This window comes from Motacilla alba, chromosome 2 (genome assembly GCF_015832195.1).
Source record: "Motacilla alba alba isolate MOTALB_02 chromosome 2, Motacilla_alba_V1.0_pri, whole genome shotgun sequence".
In the NCBI taxonomy this organism is placed as follows: domain Eukaryota; kingdom Metazoa; phylum Chordata; class Aves; order Passeriformes; family Motacillidae; genus Motacilla; species Motacilla alba.
Window position 1 is genome coordinate 138,515,849 of NC_052017.1, and position 19,250 is coordinate 138,535,098.

At 38.7% G+C, this 19,250-nt stretch overlaps 1 protein-coding gene across 3 annotated transcripts in view; it reads right to left on the reverse strand.

Annotated features, from left to right (window-relative positions):
* Positions 1-10,222: 10,222 nt before the first annotated feature.
* Positions 10,223-19,250, reverse strand: part of TAF2 (TATA-box binding protein associated factor 2) — a 60,743-nt gene continuing 51,715 nt past the window's right edge. For all 3 annotated transcript variants that reach the window (XM_038129263.1, XM_038129261.1, XM_038129264.1), the window contains one exon: positions 10,223-11,851. In XM_038129263.1, coding sequence (XP_037985191.1) covers positions 11,586-11,851 — 266 coding nt within the window. In that variant the 3' untranslated portion in view covers positions 10,223-11,585. The remainder of the gene's footprint in view (positions 11,852-19,250) is intronic.

A 19,250-nucleotide genomic window follows, 5' to 3' on the forward strand; every position in this document is an offset into this window, starting at 1 on the left:
GAGTTTTAAACACTGAGTGCTGGGGTTTGATGCAGCTCCAGGAAAGTGCTTTGCTAAGCTTTGGAGAAGATGTGCTAAATTTGGAGTGTTGTCCAAAGAGAAAACCAATTATTTTCACCAAAATCCATCTAGTGTTTTACAATGACCCTAAACCAGGAGATTCAACAAGGGATGGCAAGTAGCCACTGACTTGACTTGAAGGTCAGCTGTCAAATACAAACAGTGATCAAGTATTGAGAAGCCACACAGTGTTCAACAAGCAGCACAAGGCTGAAGGGAGCTTGAAGTGTGGCTGAGGGAAAACCTCCTGCCTAATGCAGAAGGAGCTCCCAGCTGGTTTTGTGCTTCTCTGCTACTGAGGACCTGATCAAGATGGTAACCAATTCTGTGTTGTAGAAGACGTCCAGTGTAGGCCAACAATTCTCCTGCACTTTTTAGTTTATTCATATCTCTGTAACAACCAGCTTTAACATGCTCTTAGGGTATCAGCATTATCACCTAAATTTGAAATACGTCACCCAAAGTGTACTCCAGGTCACTCAGACTAGGACAGATCTCCACTGCCACTCAGTCTGCCCTATGGTCAGACACTGATTCATGTCTGTTGCTCTGGCTCATATATGTCCTGTTCAGGTGCTTTCTGTACAGGTCTTGGTGCTGTAGACCCTTGCTTAAGGCAACATCAACCACAGCAACAAACAAATGTTCTTACACCCTTGCTGCATCTGCTTCCCACATGAACACCACTCAGCAAACCCAGGCAGAGAGCTGTTCCAGATCAGAAATGTTGAACCAGCTTGCTTTCAGACACATCCATTTAGCAATGCTAAATGCTGCTGAGAAGAAAGGGGCACAGAACACTCCCTTGCTGCTCAAATGCTACAGAGCTGCACATCAGGGCTGTGGGACCAGCTCAATCTTCCAGGTGCTGCCAGTGATACTGACAGCAGCACAGCAGCTCAGCACAGTCACTGCATACAAATTCCTGACTTCTTTATTGTGGAGCACCATTCAAAGCTTCTCTATGGACAAGATGATCAAGAAATGTGCTTGCAGCGGTGTCCAAGGAGCTACTAAAATATCTTGACAGCACTCCTTTCAGGTAAAAGCAGCACCACTTGCAGATGAGAGACAGGGACTCTAACTCACATTAACAAACTATTTCTACTACATTTAAGAGCCTATCATAAGACTTCAAGAATGCCAGTTTCAAGAATGCACAGCTTTATAAAGCACTACTACCACAGTCTGTAATAGGCACTACCAGAGACTGGCTGTACTGGGTGTGTGCAGCACAGACTTGTTACCTTGACATGAACCCATCAAGACTCAGCAGTTCTCCTAATCAGAGCTGGGCTCTGCTGAGTGCCGAGCAGAGAAGTTAAAAAATGACCTTTCCTAAAAATTATAGCTGAAAAGACCTGGCATCATCTTAATAATTCCGTCTATGGAGACACAGAAACAGGATCCAGGTCTCCAGAAAAAGATTGAGCTGATCTGAGCATGACCAGACTTCTCCTGCAGCGCCATTCCCCACTCAAGACACTGTGTTGAGATTGTTTCATTGTACTTGAACGCCAAGGTGCTGCATAAAGTTGCCCAGATGGTCTTATGCCCATTCAAATGGACCCTATTAATATTCTCCAAAGAGAGTGCTTTGTGGCTTCTTTTTTAAAAAATATTTTAAAAGACTGAACTCAAAGAAGAACAACACCTGTGCTGGTGATGTGCTGCCTCCTTCATGGTTCAAGAGCAGTACTGGAACATGCCCAGCTCGCGTGAGGTAAGAGATTGGCAGCTACAGCTGTTGTAGGCTGTCATCCCTTTGGTAACTCATACCTACAGAGGAATAAAACACACGCTGTAAGCAAATGGATATAAAACCTGTTGGCCAGGAGCCATGAGACTCCTGAACCTCTGGCTACAACCCAGTGGATCTTGGCTCTAAGTTACTCCGTCTAGTCATCTTTGCCCATTGTTCCTTGATGCCCAGCTTTTCTTCCTTGTTGCTATTGCCTCTCAGATTTTTCTTTGACTTTATGGCCTGTCACTGGCTCCCTTTCACAGTTCTTGATCCATTTGCTTTGCTCCCTCACTTCTGCTGCCTCTGCCCTGGTGGCAGTGATTATGTGAACTGCTTGAGCCTTGTATCAAGGTGCTAACTCACAGAAATTCACAGGGCTTTGGTTTCTCCATGCTGGAGACTCCTCTGGAAATCAGGCAAGGACTTCTAAATCACGTGAATGGTTTGGCCAGTTTTACCTATCACATCCACTGAAAAATGTGAGTCTTTCAGTATTTCAGGCAGATGTTAGTGGATGATGCAGGGAGCAGATACACATGGCTGCCAGCCATTGAGTTGAAGAAGCCCCAGAGAGAGTCAAGAGATTATAAAGTTGAGCAAAACTGAGAGTTAATCCAAAGCTTGTAACTTGCTCTCAGCTCCCCTGGGAACACACAACACACACTAAGCAATGGATTCCAAAATATTATGAAATAAGCTAGCATGTAAGAAAAATAAGGATCTCCTGTTGAATTAAAGAGTTAGGTCATTAATGCTTGTTCATATTACATTACTCACACTTGAGAGACAAATAACTATCTGTTGCCTCACTAACCCACATATTTATTTGAACAAATATTTCCCAAGAAGTAGGGAGAGAGAACCATTTCAACAGAAAAGTTCTATATTATGGTCTTATCATAACAAGCCACTTCACAGTACACTGATGTGTATCGTACACAAGCATCCATTGTGAAAAGCTATTAAGTGTATCTCATTTTACAGTGCTGACATGTTGGTTCCTTCACAGAGGTCATTAGCTCACAATGGGGCCTCTCATTTCCCTATGCCTTTCTAAGGTTTTGCTATATTTCAGAATCAAACCTTAGTATGAGCATTATTAACCCAGAGGGGCATGATTGCTGCCATATAAAGTCAATTTATATAGAAATCATGCAATTATTCAGAATAAATTTTATTTATTTACATATATAGAAGGAAATCTACAGTCTCTGAATGGAAAGGCCATAGTACATGATTAGGTCAATTTCATATGCTTAAGATGTTTAACAGAGTAGCCTTCCAAAAAGGAAAAAATACCCAATCCTAAACAAAACTACCTATTTTCCTCTAGACTGAAAATGCTGCTCAGTCACCTGTTCCCAGGCCAGCCTGTAAACAGTGCTGGACATGAGCAGTATGTGGAGGTGAGTTGCTGCCTGTATTTTGATCAAACAGATCTCTGATAGCTGCTGGAGCACCAGCATGACCCCCAGTCCAGAAAGCAGAGACATGCCAGGCACTGGGGCTGCTCCCTGTCCCCAGTCACTCCAGCACCCTAGAGCTGTGCCAAGGGCAGAACACTGCATCCATCTGGGCTGTAGAAAACCCTAGGGACAGTCAAAACCTCTGAAAAAGCAAAACAAGTCTGGGGAGTAGACAGTGGCAAATGACCAGAGTCCCCTCACCTGCACACTGCTTGTGCAGTTTTTACCACCTCTGTAAGGGTCTCAAGGCCATGAGAGACTATTTGGTGGCATGTACTGGTGGCCTATGCATAAACATGCTTCCATTTTCTGGTTCAGCTCTTCATCTCAATGAGGTTTGAGATGGGGAATCATGTCTGAGCTGGGGAATTGTGAAACAATAGTAGAGGAAAAGAAAATTGAGAGAAGAAAGAGGGGAGACAGAAGAGCAGGGGGATGGGGCTGGGGAGAAGAGGAGCTTGAGAGCTGATGGGGTGCGAGGTGGCCTGATCTGTGCAGTGTATTCAGCTCATGAGTGGTACACAGTGGCTCACCTTCCAGCCCATCCCCTCCTCTGCCTGGCAAGGTGCTGGTACAGCACCTGCTGCCACATGAAATGTCCAAACCCACTCATTGGTGTGGTTGATGAACATTTCAGTCACAATGCAGAAGGTGGGCTGGAGAAAAAGTCCAGGCACTTGTGACTGCAGCTCGGGTGCCTGCAAGTGCTTTTCTGCCCCCGTGAAAGGGCAGAGAGGTAATTAATATGTAAGTAGACAACCTGAGCAGTAATTTGAAGGAAGAGGGAGATGCTGCCTTCACAGAGATGAACTGTGCAGATACAAAAAGAAACTAAAAAATTCTGAATAATACCAGGATCCAAAAAGCTGGGATGGTCATGTCCCTCCAATGAATGTCAAAGGCACAAAAATATTAAGTATTACACATGCAACAACTCACCACCTGGACCTTCTTTTAACAGTGATAGCATTGTGGATGCTTTATACTAATTCATCGTTACATTAAATATCAGTTACCAAAAAACACTCTAGGATTTACAGCTTCCCTCTTTTCTGTAGCAGAGAAGTAACTGCCAGGAGTTGCTTCAGGAGCCCAGCACATGGAGCAGGATCACCTCAGCCTGAAAATCTGCCCAGACTGAATCCTCCCATGATCCTTGGGTGAAGCCTCCTTCATACTTAAGAAAGAAAGGTGGATCAATGAGGAAACTGAGGAAGCTGGAAGGGGCTCTCAATGGCATTGTAATATCTGCTTCAAATGATGGCACAAATTACCCAAAATCATCTCAGACTCCAGGGAAAGGTACAAGTCATTGCCTCAACTCACAGCCACAATCAGAAACACATACTGATAAAAACACAGCTCAAAGGCTAATTCCCAACTGTGTTTCTGTGCAGCCCAAGTATACATTACATACGTTGACTACATACTACTACATACTACTACCTGAGAACAGGTAAATCAGGTTCAAAGTCTATTTGATTTTGTAAAACAGCTGTAAATCACATATTTAGAAGCTTTCTCTATTCCTGATAGCACAAAATCACTAAAGGAAAATGAAAAGTGAACCTCCAAGCTGTTTGTTTCTGTTGAACGACAGATATTCAGTCATGATACACTGCTTAACACTGAAAAAGAAATGGGGCTCTTGCTAGGTTCTCAATTAAGGAATACAGCACTCAAGGACAATGGTCAAAAATTAAGCAGCTGTTGTATGTTATATACATTACCACTTTCTTGTTTTCATTTCACAAATTATTGTATCTCCAATTAAATTTTTAAACTTTTTTTTGCAAAATGAGTAGTTATCAGCTGCCTTCTCCACACTATTTTACTCTGAGGTTTTCATATCTCTTCATAGAAGCCATAGTCAACAACCAATTCCTTGAAGTCCTTTATCAGTTCTCCTACAGTGTAATTGTATTTCTCTTCCATGAAGAGATGTACAAAAAGCTTTTGCTCTCCCTCCTCCTTTGTGTCTCAACCTTACTTATTAAGTGCTGAGTGTTTCATAGAACACCTGGAAGATTTTCAGTGCTATAAAAAATATATCTCTGTAAAAAATCTGACTCTCAAAATAAAAGCAATAGAAAGTGTTCAGTGTTTTGAAATTAGTAAACTACTCAGTAACAAACATAAGAATTCCAACATTATAAAATGACATTTGAGATGGAAAAGCATTTTTTATACATACTGCTCCAAACATAAGCAAGATGCTTGGACAGGCTCTGGAACTGTAAAATGTCCACAAGGGACAAGGAATGTCTGTGTTTGGTTCTGAGAGGAGAAATAAGCTGTAGCAGCCTGCTGGCCACAGAGCTGGGAGCAGACCATGAAAAGCCATGACAAGACTCAAATCCCCAAGTGCAGGGTAGCTGCTCCTAAGGAGCTTAAACCCTCTGCTTTAGTGGATGTCTTTGAGTGGTTTGTCTTTCTGGAATCTTGGACATCCCTCTGACACCTATTTCATCTACAAACTGGAAGAAGACTTGAAGGCAAAGAAATAGTAGAGGGAAACAACTGATGACAGCAGCAGCTCTGTGATACCTAAAAGCAGCAGAAGCTGCCCTAGGAGGGTGAGTGACAGAGCTGATGGGAGACCTCTAATCTCTCCAAGCCTCTCTTCCCTGAGGTAACAGACCATCCCAGACCCTTCTCTTCCTCCCTATCCCTATATGTATGTTTTTCACTGTACAGAAAATTTAGGATTTAAGTGACTAAAACTAGCAAGACAATAATGCATTGTGAAAAACTTCCTTGAGCTCCCTATCAGCTTGAAAAGTTGTAGTCAAATAGTTTCAAAACTTCTTTATGCTTTGATTCAGCTCCTGGGTGGGGAATGAGCTACAAAACATGTAAGTTTCAAAAGAGACATTTTTTCCCACAGAAATATGGTTTTGAAAAGGGGAAGAATCAATCAGGTCTTGCAATATGCTTTCATTTGCACTCCATTTTCAAACTCTGCCTTTTTAAGGGAATTTTTAAATTTAGAGATTTAACCAGTAACTTACTCTTCACAGTGTGCTTTATTTACAAAATACAGGAATATCTAGAAAATGAAAAGTGCATTTTCAGAATGAATTGCTTCACATTAACTCTTGTGAAATTCAATTCTGTGGATAAAAGAAAAATACATTATTATTATTATTATTATTATAACAACAAAAGTAATTAATAAACTCTATTTGACCTGAAATGACTTTTGGAGTAATTTCTGAAGTGAGTTTCTTTTCCACTCTATCATTGAGACCAATTTTTTTTTAACACAGCAAATTAAAAAAAAGTAACTGCTAGTCACATAAGCTCATCTCACTCCAACCTTCCAAAATGTCCAAAATGAATCTGATTCAAAACAATCACTCAACCAATTCATGAAAAAAAATTAAGACTCCCAAAGAGGTGCAGATGTGAAAACTTGAATTCTCCCTATTGTATGATTTTTCGGAGCAAAGTCCCAAGAAGCAGTGGAGCCAAATGAACTGGCTGCTGCTGCCAAAGAGGGTTTTGTTCCTGCTCACGCCTCCCTCCCTCCCTCCCTCTTCCCACTCCACCCTTGATTGACTTCACGAGCCAGGCATGAGCCTTGCTGCCTACTCAGCCTCTGCCCAAAAGTTTCAGCTCACTAACAGTGCAAGAATTACCCCAATTTTATTCATGGGTTAGAGAGTTGTAACAGGCCACAGAAGAGCCCAGTTAGCAAAAAAGAAATCCTACATGTGGCTGTGGGGTCAGGAGGTGTGGGGGAAAAAGAGCTTCTTGCTGCAGGAGGGACAAGCTGTTAAACCAGCCCAAACCATACCCACGTAGATTCACTTTCATTCAGAGATTAAGGAAATCCAGCTAAATATGCTTTCATTTGCTCTGTCACTTTATGGTGGTTACCACAACCTAAGCACCATACTAACTGAAGGATTTTTCAGTAAAATGTAAAGTCGTTCAAATGAAATCTTGACTCTGCTTCGTCTACAAAGATTGCTAACATTGTGGATTTATCAGGACAAAAATAATAGTAAAAGAAAGCCTTAGAAATGTGTTTAGAATATGTATATTTATGGTATCAGATGACTATGAAATAATGCAGACTTTAAATATTAGCTGCTGTGACTTAATTCATATGCAAACACTCATATATTCTTGTCATTTAAAATTATAAAATCAGAAAGTAAACATATATTTTAGAATATATATTTTAATTAATATGTAAAAGTTGAAACATACAAAAGTATTTAAATCTCATCTAAAACATTTTTACTTACCTTTTGTATTTTAAGGGCTGCTGTTTAACATTAATGCTCCATTAAAAATCTGGGTTCATAAGTTCTGAGAATAATCATAAAGAACTGAAAATAATGACATGACTCAATTTCTTGTATTAGAATTTGAAAAAATTCTATTTCTATGAACGTGAAATCAACTAAACTTAAGGAGCTCTTATATTCCTGAAGGCTGAACAGTGTAAGACACTAATGGTCATTGATTGGAGCGCTCGCGTCAGCCTGAGCGCTCTATGGACAGCAGAGCTTATTGACACAGAGATGTTCAGAGCTCACCCCAGGACTCCATGAAGAGGCATCCTGCTGTCCCTCCCTCCACAGCACTGGGACACTCCTGAAACTCCTGCTTACTTGGACACCTAAGGAGAGGGGCTATGTCCTCATTAGATGCTTCACCATTCCTACAAGTTTAAGAGATGCAGTACTTACTTTGTGGACATTTTATTCTATAATTATACTGAGAAATAAAGAACCCAATGAAAAGTCTGCATTAGAAACACATACAGATATTTTAGCATTACATATTTGCCCCGCACTTATGTGTGTTCTAATGTTTATATTGAACAAAATAAAGGAATTCATATATCGATATACTGAAATCTTCAGACTTTTGACTGCTTTGCTTATTTTCAACAACACATTAATTTCTATTCATATGTGTAATGTGCATTCTTGCAGTATTTGGTTAACACCCCACTCAAATAAAATATTTTTTTCTTTTATTTTAAGAAGAGTGCACTATAAAACAGGAGTTTTAACCAAAAATGAGAACCCAGATCAAAAGCAACTGCATAGGCAGTTACAGGCAACCTATGAGGTTTGAAGGTGGAGAGAACAGAGAGATTATTCCACCATCCAAATATCAAATTTTAACTTGAATCGATGTCACGTTATAACTTTGAAATAGTCATCAGTTTTTCAGCAGAAGAAAAACTCAAGCTAAACCACAAGCAGTGAGAGCAAAGACCTCAGTTTCCTAAACCTTCTGCAAGTGCTGGTCACTTCCAGGGAGGCACCACAAGAACTTCACTGACAAAAATGGAAGATTGAAGAGACCACGAAAACCACCACAGCAATGAGGTCCCTGCACTGCAGCAGGGTGAAGCATCCCATAAACATCCCCTCCACACGTTTACCAATCTGCTGCTTTAAAACCTACAAAAAATGAGTTTTCACATCATCATTGGGTGCATGTTGGAATGCTTTTCATCTTAATATTCAACAAAACTATTTTTTCTTGTGAATAAAGGCTAATACCTCCCTTCCCAAAGGAAATATGACAACTGAAAAACATTTTTTGTTGTAGCAAGATTTTAGGTATGCGAAGGGCAAATTCCTCCCTCAGACTTCATTTATTCTAGACCAGGAATACTCAGTTCTGTTTATGTATTATCTTATATGCAATGTTACCTCTTGTTTCCATCTCCCCACTTCTTAAAATATTTTGCCCCAAATCACTGGCACTCAATAAAACAATTACTTTCACATCTTATATTGAAAAATTCCTGTCAATCCTTAAGTGACTTTTACTTTTGCAATAGTATCAAACTGCTCACCTCTGTGCAAGCAGATGCTTTTTTTCACTGCACCATACTAGATGGGGAGAATAGCTTGTTTTCATGCACTTCCTTTTCCCTGGAGTTCGGTATTTCACATTCATTCCTTCTGAATTCCAGTTTGCTTTTTTTGAATCACCTGTGCAATCTGCCAAATTATTCTGATTTCTGAGCACACTTACCAGTTTGTGAACATAGCCTGTCCATGTTGCACCACCTGCAGACCTCAAACTTTGTATTCCATCAAATACACTGATGGATATTCTGAACCAGGAACATGATGTAATCCCAGAAACTGCATTAGAAAAAGTTTTTTTAGATTCCCCCCCTCCCTCCCCTACCTTCCAATTTTCTGTTGGCAGTTATCTTCACCATATTGTCTCAGCATGTATTTAATAGTTCAGTAAAGTCATACAGCAAAACCCCCAATGGCAGAATTCCTGTGCTACAGCTCTGCCTCAGTTCTGTGCCTGTATCACTGAACAATACGTTTTCTCTCAGCCTAAAAGTGTAAATCCACATCTCTGAAAGTAGAAACTTCACCAGTATAAATTATCCATGACCTCATTTTTAAAACATAAATGCATCTGCCTTCAATCTCCCAAACAATGCCAGCTTTCATTGCTTATTAGCCCAGGTCTCCCACAAACACCCCTGGCACTGTTACATCACTGCTTAGCCAAGGGAAAAACACCTCAGAATATTTCCATTGAGCTATGACTCGCTGTCTCACAAGGAGTGCTGAGCTGAGCTGTACCCATGGTGAGTACCCAAAACACGCTCAGCACCTCATCCAACCCATGCTTAGGTGTTGCTCTTGCACCTTTAGCTCACCTGAGCTCCAAGAGCTCCCAGTTACTGCTAAAACGAAACCCAGGTGGGCTTCCCCTGACACAGCAAAGCAGCAGATCAGGAGAGGCTGCAGGGCTGCCCACGGCTGTTGTGCCTGAATCCAGCCCAAACGGTTCCAAGGGCAAGGATTAGCACAACTATCCATGCAGTACTAAAAGGATATGGTGTTTGAGAAACAAAATAAGTATATGCAAAGTACCTGAGCCTATCATCTTTCTAGCCTACAGATTAACTTTTTATTCCAAGAACTACAGGATTCACCAGCAGGTATAGAATATAAAAGTATTTATTAACTTTCATAAAACAGAATATGGCTTTAAAAAAAAGTCTTATTGGGTCCCTTTTGAACTTTCTCTCTTTGCTCTAAGAAGGAGAATCAGTCTCTCATGAAAATTGGTGAAAATTGATTAAAAAATATTTAACCCAAATACAACTATCTTACAGAATGCTATGTGAACTCTGGGCAACAGAAGCTAACCAGTATATGAAATAAAACACTGCCTCTACACATAAAAAGAAAAGAGATAAAAAGTGGCAGAGATTACTTATCTCTATTATTAAAGCTTTTTAAAAACTAAGTTTTTAAATAAAACACTTCCTAGGTGTATATAGTACACTGCATAAAACACAGCTAAAGAAATTTAAATGCATCCATCACTTCGAGTCCCAGATCTAGTTTAATCTATTGATATATTTCTCCTGTGGATTCATAAGCTGACCTTGCTTTCAAACAAACCACCCGTCAGGAGGAAGAAATACATATTTTTCAATATTTTAATTTTTAAACTTTTCAGAATTTTTTTAAATTTTAGCAAGCACCTTTCAAAAGCATATTCCAATGTAAGCTTGAAGAAAAAAAATCCTGCCTCTGTCAAAATAATTCGCAACTTTATTGGATTTTTAAAAGCCTGATTACAGGACAAAACATGCATTACGCATTTTGCTAAAATTCCAAAAACAATCTCAGAATTTAATCATATTAAAAGACTCATATCCATAATAAATACCACCAGCTTAAAAGCAGCCTGGAATTTTTCAAGAGTTTTAGTATCTGAAAAATGCAAATGTTCTACATACTGTTGTTCTTTCAGAAGTCTGACATTACGTTGCAATGGTTAAAGCAAGAAACAGGTCAGCTGAAGACTAAAGAAAATCCCTGTCTTTTGAGGAGATCTACACTTAGTTATGCAATACTGCTCTGGAAACAGTCTGTCACCAAAGGCTTGGCAATTGGCTTCTGCTTAAAACATACTCTGCCTCTAACATTCTTCAAAGGATTAAACCATAATTGATTCTGGCAATACACATGGTAAGCGTGATGTGCAGGGGGTTGCCAGTGGACATGGGGCCCTTACATAAAGGGCTGTTTTCTTTGTTTAAAATGGAAAAAAGAGTGGGAGGTGTGGAGAACAGTGAAATACAAAATGAGTCAGAATCATAAACCATATTTTTTGAATCAGATTTCAACAACCACACATGCAAAAAGAAGGCTTCAAAGGTGGCAGAGCTTCTGAATTGCTAAGACAATTCACATATTCTTAGTTCCATAAAAAAAGATAGAAGCTATAGTTATGTACATCCTTCTAACCACTCCAAGAGTATTTCAAGTCGAACTCCAGAGAAGCCATCGGTATCAGTCTGAAAGTGACGGGGAACGGATTGATCGCGCACTGGCTGGACTGTTGGAGAAAACAAAAGGATCCTTTTCCTTTTCTTTAGTATCATGTTTATGTTTATGTTTATGCTTATGCTTGTGTTTCTTCTTCTTTTTCTTGTGCTCATGGTGGTGATGGTGATGGTGATCGCTGTGTTTTGAGGAGTTTGATTCTTTACTGAACACAGAGAGTGGAGCTGCTGAGACAGGGTGCATGTTTATCTCCCCCGAAGACTGTTCCTTACCTGAAAGAATGGATACGGTGGGATTAACAAATGTTTAACTTCCATTGTTTCCAAACATAAGGGATTCTGAAATATTAGATAAAACCTACATTGTCATTTAAACATAAAACCATGGAATCTGTTACAATGCTTGCACCATTTAGCTTCAGAGAAGGCTCTGAACAGGCCGTTCAAGTTCCCACACTACCGACAATTTTTAGAGATGGTCCTTCCTTCCTCAGCAGCATAAAAGTGTTCCAGACAATAAGGAACTGTAAAGAGCTCTAAGAAACTTTAAGTCATACTAGCTTCCTGAAAATTGTTTTTAAATAGAGTAGGAAGGCCACTGTACCCTGAATAATGCAAATATAACTGCTTGTGAAAATTCTGATATAAAGTGCAAGACTGGCATAATAAAGTGCAGTTTTGGGACGTGAACTCTTTTTAGTTGGGAGGTAAAGCTCCCTGCAAGAACATACAAACCTTTTTATAGTGGAAAACTAAACTGATTTTTCTAAAAATTGCCTCTTGCAACCAATTTAGCCTATTTGAAAGATTATACAAGGTTTTTTTCTTAAACAAAACCAAATCCAAATAAAGACAATTATACCATCTTTATCAGTATGTATTTCACAAGCACTCTAGAACTAGTTACATATTGAGCAAGCCTGGTATCTGAACCTGAGGAAGGAGATATGATCCAGGACATCTCAATTCACGAATGACTTTCTCATTCTCTCTTTGGCTAACTTAATATTTCATTATTTCAGACAGACTGCAATAGCTTCAACAGTAGAGATTAAAGGGCATTACTCCAAGGATACCTTTGTTGAAGAGTGGAAACATTTGGAAGGTAGGAATACTCAGATTCCTTTGGGCAGAAATTGAATCAAATCACTCACATTGCAAGGATGCTTTAACAACTAGATAAATATAGAAAAGCACCAGCAGATTTTTGAAGGCAACTAATCCCCTAAGCATTACTTAAAATGGATTTTCTTCATTGCCACTTTAAATATGGGGGTTTTTCCCATTCAGTTTTTGGTGAAAATATCACAATTAATTAACAAGAAATGATGTTATTTGATGTTACTATGCTATTTTCTTTTTCTGTATATTTGAAAACACATTTCTTTCCCAGTCCATCTTTTTGTTGGTTGGTTGTGTAACTCTCAAGGCCAAGAATGATTTGTCTATGGTAATGATTTCTGGAAGTCTAAAGAGACAGCTCCCTGTATTATGACAACCAAGTATTGAGAACAATTTCCATGCAATCTTTCTAGCCTCACCCGAAAGACTGACTGATTCAATCATGCATATATATATATGAAAAATTCTAGATTGTCCTATATATATGCATACATATATGTACAGCTGTTCTGGGTTTTGTTTGTTTATAAATATGTCTGGAAAAAACAAAATCTACATCTATATGAAGTGTTTAGAAGTCAGAATAGAAACAGATTTTTTTTTTTTGTGAGGATAGTCAATAAGTTACTATGGGACATGGTGGAATTTCTACTGCTTGAAGTCTTAAACTGCAAAATGATGTCTTTCTAGAAATATGTTTGGTCTTAACCACAAGAGAGGAATATGGTGCAATATAAAATTCTGTTGAGGTTACGAAGGAGGCTAGTCTGAAGTACAACAGTTTCCCATAAACTTGAAATATATACCTCCATTATAAAACTATTTTAAAAGGCTTTAATTTTTATTTAATCAGAACTAAGCAGCAGTAAGCTCATGTTACCAATGCAAAAATTTATTGTTAGAACTCACAACTTTAATTTTTTATGTATCTTATGGCAGGTAGAGGAGATGCACACCAACTGCAATTTCTACTTGCTGACTCAATGCATACCTACTCCCATTTTTTTACACTGTTGTCTGGAGCCATTCTCACCAATGAAGACAGTGTACAAGTATACTGCATTTGATGCAAAAAGGCACAAGACTGCTTTACTATGTAACTATTTCCAATTATATTTTTAAAAGGAATTCCTCCTGTATCTAAACCGACCCCCATAACCTGAGCTCCTTCCTCTAAAGCATTCCTTGTTTAGACAACTTTATTTAGCAGCTGCAAGGATACAAAACCAGCCATTAAGCAGATGACACAATGGTGAAGAAAGGAGTATATCTGGCTCAGGCCATTAGAAAAGGAAAGGGTGGAGGCTGTATCTCAGAAGACCAAAGCAGGCAGTATTTGATGCTTTTAAATAGGCTGCAGTAGTTACATGTGAACTGTGGCAGTGACACAAATGGAGCTAGCTCCTAGAAACACAGAAATAAAGGTCCTGGCAAAAAGCCAGAAGACCACTGGTTGGTTGTATAGAAAATGTACAAAAGATGACTTAAAGTACCGAAGACATTCTCATGTGTTCTCAAGCTACAGGCACATGATACATTAATATACATGTGGCAAAATCAAACCAACTTCAAATAGAAGAAAAAACCCACACAACATGACATGAACTCTTAAAACTTCTCATCTCAATTAATTCCAAATTGTGGAGTTATTTTTATATGGAAACTAAACCTGTAAGTCTAGACACTGCATTTGTAACAACCTCAAACTGAAGCTAAGCCTCTGAAACTAAAAAAAATTTAACCAGAACTGGTATAAAAACACTGGTTAAAGTCTGCAGGGATGATGTAGCAGTAGTGTCAAGTGAAGATGGAGGATGCAACCAAGCAGACTCTCCTGACTCTGTTACATGACCTGCCACTTCTGCTAATTTCCTGCAGTTTACTGAACTACCAGCTCTGCTAAGGCAACTGTATGTATTACCACCTCATTACTTATTTCAGATGTGTTATTAAAAAAATCTGTTTGTTAAAGCACTTAAACACCATTGACTGGGGTAAGTTAGGGAGCGAATACAACAGTAGTTGAAACTTACAGAGCCAAAGGAGTGGTGGTGACCACCTAAAGAGGTATGAAGATCTTCAGGAAAGGGAGAAATGGGATCCAACTGCAACTCAAGGGCTACCGACACTTAGGGAGGCAGTAAACATTGGTAATATGGAAAAGACATCAGTAAGAAATAAAAGAATGTCATTACAAAAATCTGCTTCTACTGAGCCAGCAATAGCAGTACACACACCATTTCTTCGTAAAGTCCCAACAGTGACTCTGGTCTCTTGGGTTTTTAAATGCAAAAATAAAAGCTATCCAGAAAATTTCCTCCTACTGTTAAAGAGTGCTTTGAAATCAAGAATCAAATATATTGATCCTGGATGATGGCTCCAAAATATTGATCACAAACTACCAAACTCAGTTGTGTGCCAAAATGGACAGAGCTATAAAAGCCCTATCAAAAATGTTACAGATCTCCATGCAGAAAATTTAGTGTTGAACCTACAGAACCTTTTTTTCTTCTTCCTTTTAATTAGTATCTACTTAAAGCCTATGCCAGGAACATGGCAAGTGTAGTTAAGGAAAGCAAGGCTAAATAGAAATTGCCTCACAGGGCAGTATAATCATCCTTTTATCAACGGGGGAAGCAGGACTGATGCAAAGAGCACTCCCTCTTCCTGCAGGGAACCCACTTCTTCCTGGCACAGAGAGCAGCACCCAAACCCGGGTTTCACAAAACACAGAAACACACAATAAGTGGAGGGCAAGTCAGGAGCTCCTTCTGAAGTGGTAAGTAGCATTCCTTGGAAGAAAATGCACATACATGTGTCTATCCACATGATCTCCTCCTGTTTAGGATGTGGAGATTCCAATGTTATTGTTGGGTTTGTGGTGTTCCAGCTAGCTGGGTAGGTGCTTAAAATTAGACAGGATTATGATCCCACGGGGGAAAGATCAGACTATTGGTGTACCATTTGCCTCAGGGACACATAAAAATGCTGCAGATGTTGTGAGAAAGAATAAAATATGAAAATATAGATCTTGTAGCTTAGTTTTAAATTAAAGTGATTTGGATCCTGATAAGGTTTAAAGCAACATTTGCTGTCATAATACAAAATTATGTCAGATAATTCTAACACCCTGTTTACTTAAGTTTTAGTGTTTACTGGTGCATTAACATTGAACCATATTGTTGGGTAGAGTGTTTCACCTATTTTTCTTGTATTTGTTTTTGAACTTTTACAGTTTGAAAACCTGTAACTTGAGACTTTAACACACCAACAGGCTTTTGTGAGACCTTTCCTATGGTCCCTCCTATATTTCTGATTTTGTGTGAATAGAGGGGGATGTCACAAACTTACAGCCTCTGTTTCTTCGCATGGCTAATAAATGTAAACCAGCTGGCTGATACAGGATTTTTACAAATTGACATTGTTTGAAATTGCCCCATTTGCACTCTAATTTACTGAAACATCAGAGAGGGAGAAGACAAGTTCACAAATCATAGCAAAATCTCTGAAGCCCATGAGTCCTGAGGACAGGCTGGTGCTGCAGCACCTGCCAGGGACAGGCTCTGGGAAGAGGGGGACGTCAATGCAAGCACACAAGCACTTCACATGTCTCTCCCAGAAGCCAAAGAAAGCTCACCAATGAGACAGGTAATGCACTCTCTTTGCAGAGCAGTTGACCTGCATCTCTGGCTAGCATTTTCTCTAAAGAGAAAACATTTGGAAAATGGAAAATACCATAAAAACAGTTTCAAAATTACCCTGTTTTTTCTTATTTCTTCTTTTCTTTTTAGTGTTACTCTGGAAACATCCAAGACACACTATTTTTTAATTTAATGCTGTGTTTATGCATCTGTTGAACCACCAACAAAGTACACAGAAAAAGTTACCAAGCACAAATGATTTCAGGTTTCCAGAATGCCATGTCCTGTAATTAGTCTAAAGAACCAGAATTTTCAAATTATACATCTCTGAAAAAGGTTATCAATTTTCTCTCTAGAAGAGTGCTCTTTTAAGGTCCATGGAACAAAATTCGAGCGTGAAAAACAAAGGTCTAGTTAAAAAACCATAAAACCAGCCAAAGGTTTTCTTAAGATATGCTAAGGAAATCAGTTAATTTGGAACCAACATAAACATTTTAACTAGTTCAAATTTACAGATTCATTTGACTTCAATTTTTTAATGGGATTTAAAACCGATAGACAATTTCTTATACCTATACCAAAGGTAAAACTAAAGTATTGTATAGACAAGTTGGTGTTTTAACTAAAATGCAGTTTTTACTGGTAAAAAGTTTAATTTACTCATCTGACTTTCATTTAATAACTATATTGCCTTACACTAAAATAGTATCTTAACTGTAGTGTTATTTTTACTACATTTATTTTAGTATTCTGGAACATTCTAGTGAAATCCCTGTTTTTTAAAGAAAGACCATCTAAATCAGGAAGCCAATTCAGAATACTTTGTGTGCCTCTATCCATTTCAGATAATTCACTTGAAAACTTGCTAGCCTTATTCATCCTCTAGATTTGAGAGTGATTTGTTTTCTCAGAGACAGTTACAGCTACAGTATTATGTTTTTTTCATTAAATCATGGAGTTGACACACTGCAGCCACATACTGATACAATTCTCATTTCTGTTGTCACTATCTGCAGGGTTTGTGTTTCTATTAAATCTGCTTTCTTTACTTTAGAATAAAGCGCTGGAAAACACCATTCCTTGTGAAGTGTACTATTAACCACATACTATTTCAGTGAGGCAAATCTATCTGCAAACCTCAAAGCCTAGGAGCTACCACTTTGGAAACAGTTATATCTTGAGTAATAAAGTGTAATAGATACTGTATTAATATTATATGTTATTAAAAGGTATTCTATCAGAACAGTTGTAACAACTTTTACCTCCTTACAAAGTAAAGCAAAAAGCCATCCTTGTCAGTGGTGTCCTCGAATCCAAGAAGTGTTCATTTATATATTTATCTGTGTGCTGATGATTTCATAGCACTTTTTGGCAGAGAGCTCCTAAAGACTTTGAGGTACTGGTGCACTTACAGCTAACTGCAGAGGACTGGGCTTCTCACACAGTTTGGGCTGAATTCCTATTTACTCCTGCATCCAAACTCCAGGTGCAGTAATTTGCACCCCAGGCTTGGATCTGCTGCTGTAAATGTACTTTTTAAACGTAATAACTACAGTAGTTTACCTCTACACTTTACTGCAGCATATGCAGTATGTCCAGTTTCAAAATGTTTCAGAAAAAAGTCAATCCAGATAAACCATAATTTCCTGAAAGTGCAGTAACTGTGATAAACAAGACCACAATCTGATCAGTATTATGACTGTGGTCCAGACCTCCGAAGTTTCATCTACACAGTAAACAGAGCAACCACAAAGTCAGCAGCACTAATTTCCAATTTGACTATCCTGGCAAACTGCAAAAGAATTAACAGAACGGCCAAGGAATCTGTTTGATCTGAGTCTGAATGCTCAGGATGTCCTCAAAGCCCACTGCCTCTGAATGTCATCAGAAAAAGAACAGCCAGTGCACTAAGACAACATCACTGTATTTTATTTTTCTTTCTTTTGCAGAAATAAAGAGAGAATTGGATGCTGCTTTTTATCAACTTTCAAACCATCAAAATTAGTTGGAAAAATTTCAATTAAGTGTTCATCAGTGATGAGCTATAATGACATGTAACTTCACTGGCAGATCATCTAGCCTACAGCTAGGCATTTATTTTGGAAGCAGAAAAGACTAGGCCAAGCAATAACCACAGACAGATACAGCAGAAGCTTTTAAAGGTTACTTCTGACATACTGTACTTTCAGTGAAGTGAAATATTAAAGAAGTGTACCTTTATCTGATTTCACTGAAATCAACAAAGCAAGACAAGTCACCTTACAGCCTGAGAGATCAAATCTGTTGCTTACAGAAAATCTCATCTTGAAAGTCTTTTATCTTAAGATTTAAGGGAAGGGAGTATTCCTAATATTCCTGATGATTAATAGCAAATAAAATCTGTTCTCACATTAGAAATGTAACCTTGCACAGCCTTGGAGGTTCAAAGGAGGCTACCAAGTTTCCAGCCCTAAGGGCAGATGAGTAATCATCAGAATAGCATTCTTTTGGCAATTCACAACTAATATTTTGTTTGTTTTAATAATTTCTTGATAAAATTATTAGATTCCCTAACTACAACTGCCAGAGTCCCCAGTTTTACTATCATAGTTAGGATGCTTTAGAAGGATTTAAACCAATTATTTTCTGTATGAACTGGGACAGGTGCTCTAATTATAACCCTGAATCCTGTAATCCAGCACGTGTTGTATTAGAAAACTTTTTGTTATTGTCTCAGCCTTAACTTTTCACATCCATGGGCACAACCATGCAAAAACATTCTCACCCTCACTCCCCCACCCCAACTTTTAAAGGAAAATAATAATTTTCCTGGTGTTAGGGGGGGTTACATCAACTTGACCAAACCCAAATGATTATTTGGGGTGGTCCAGGAAATGGAGAAAAAACAACAACCCAACAATCCAGCAAAA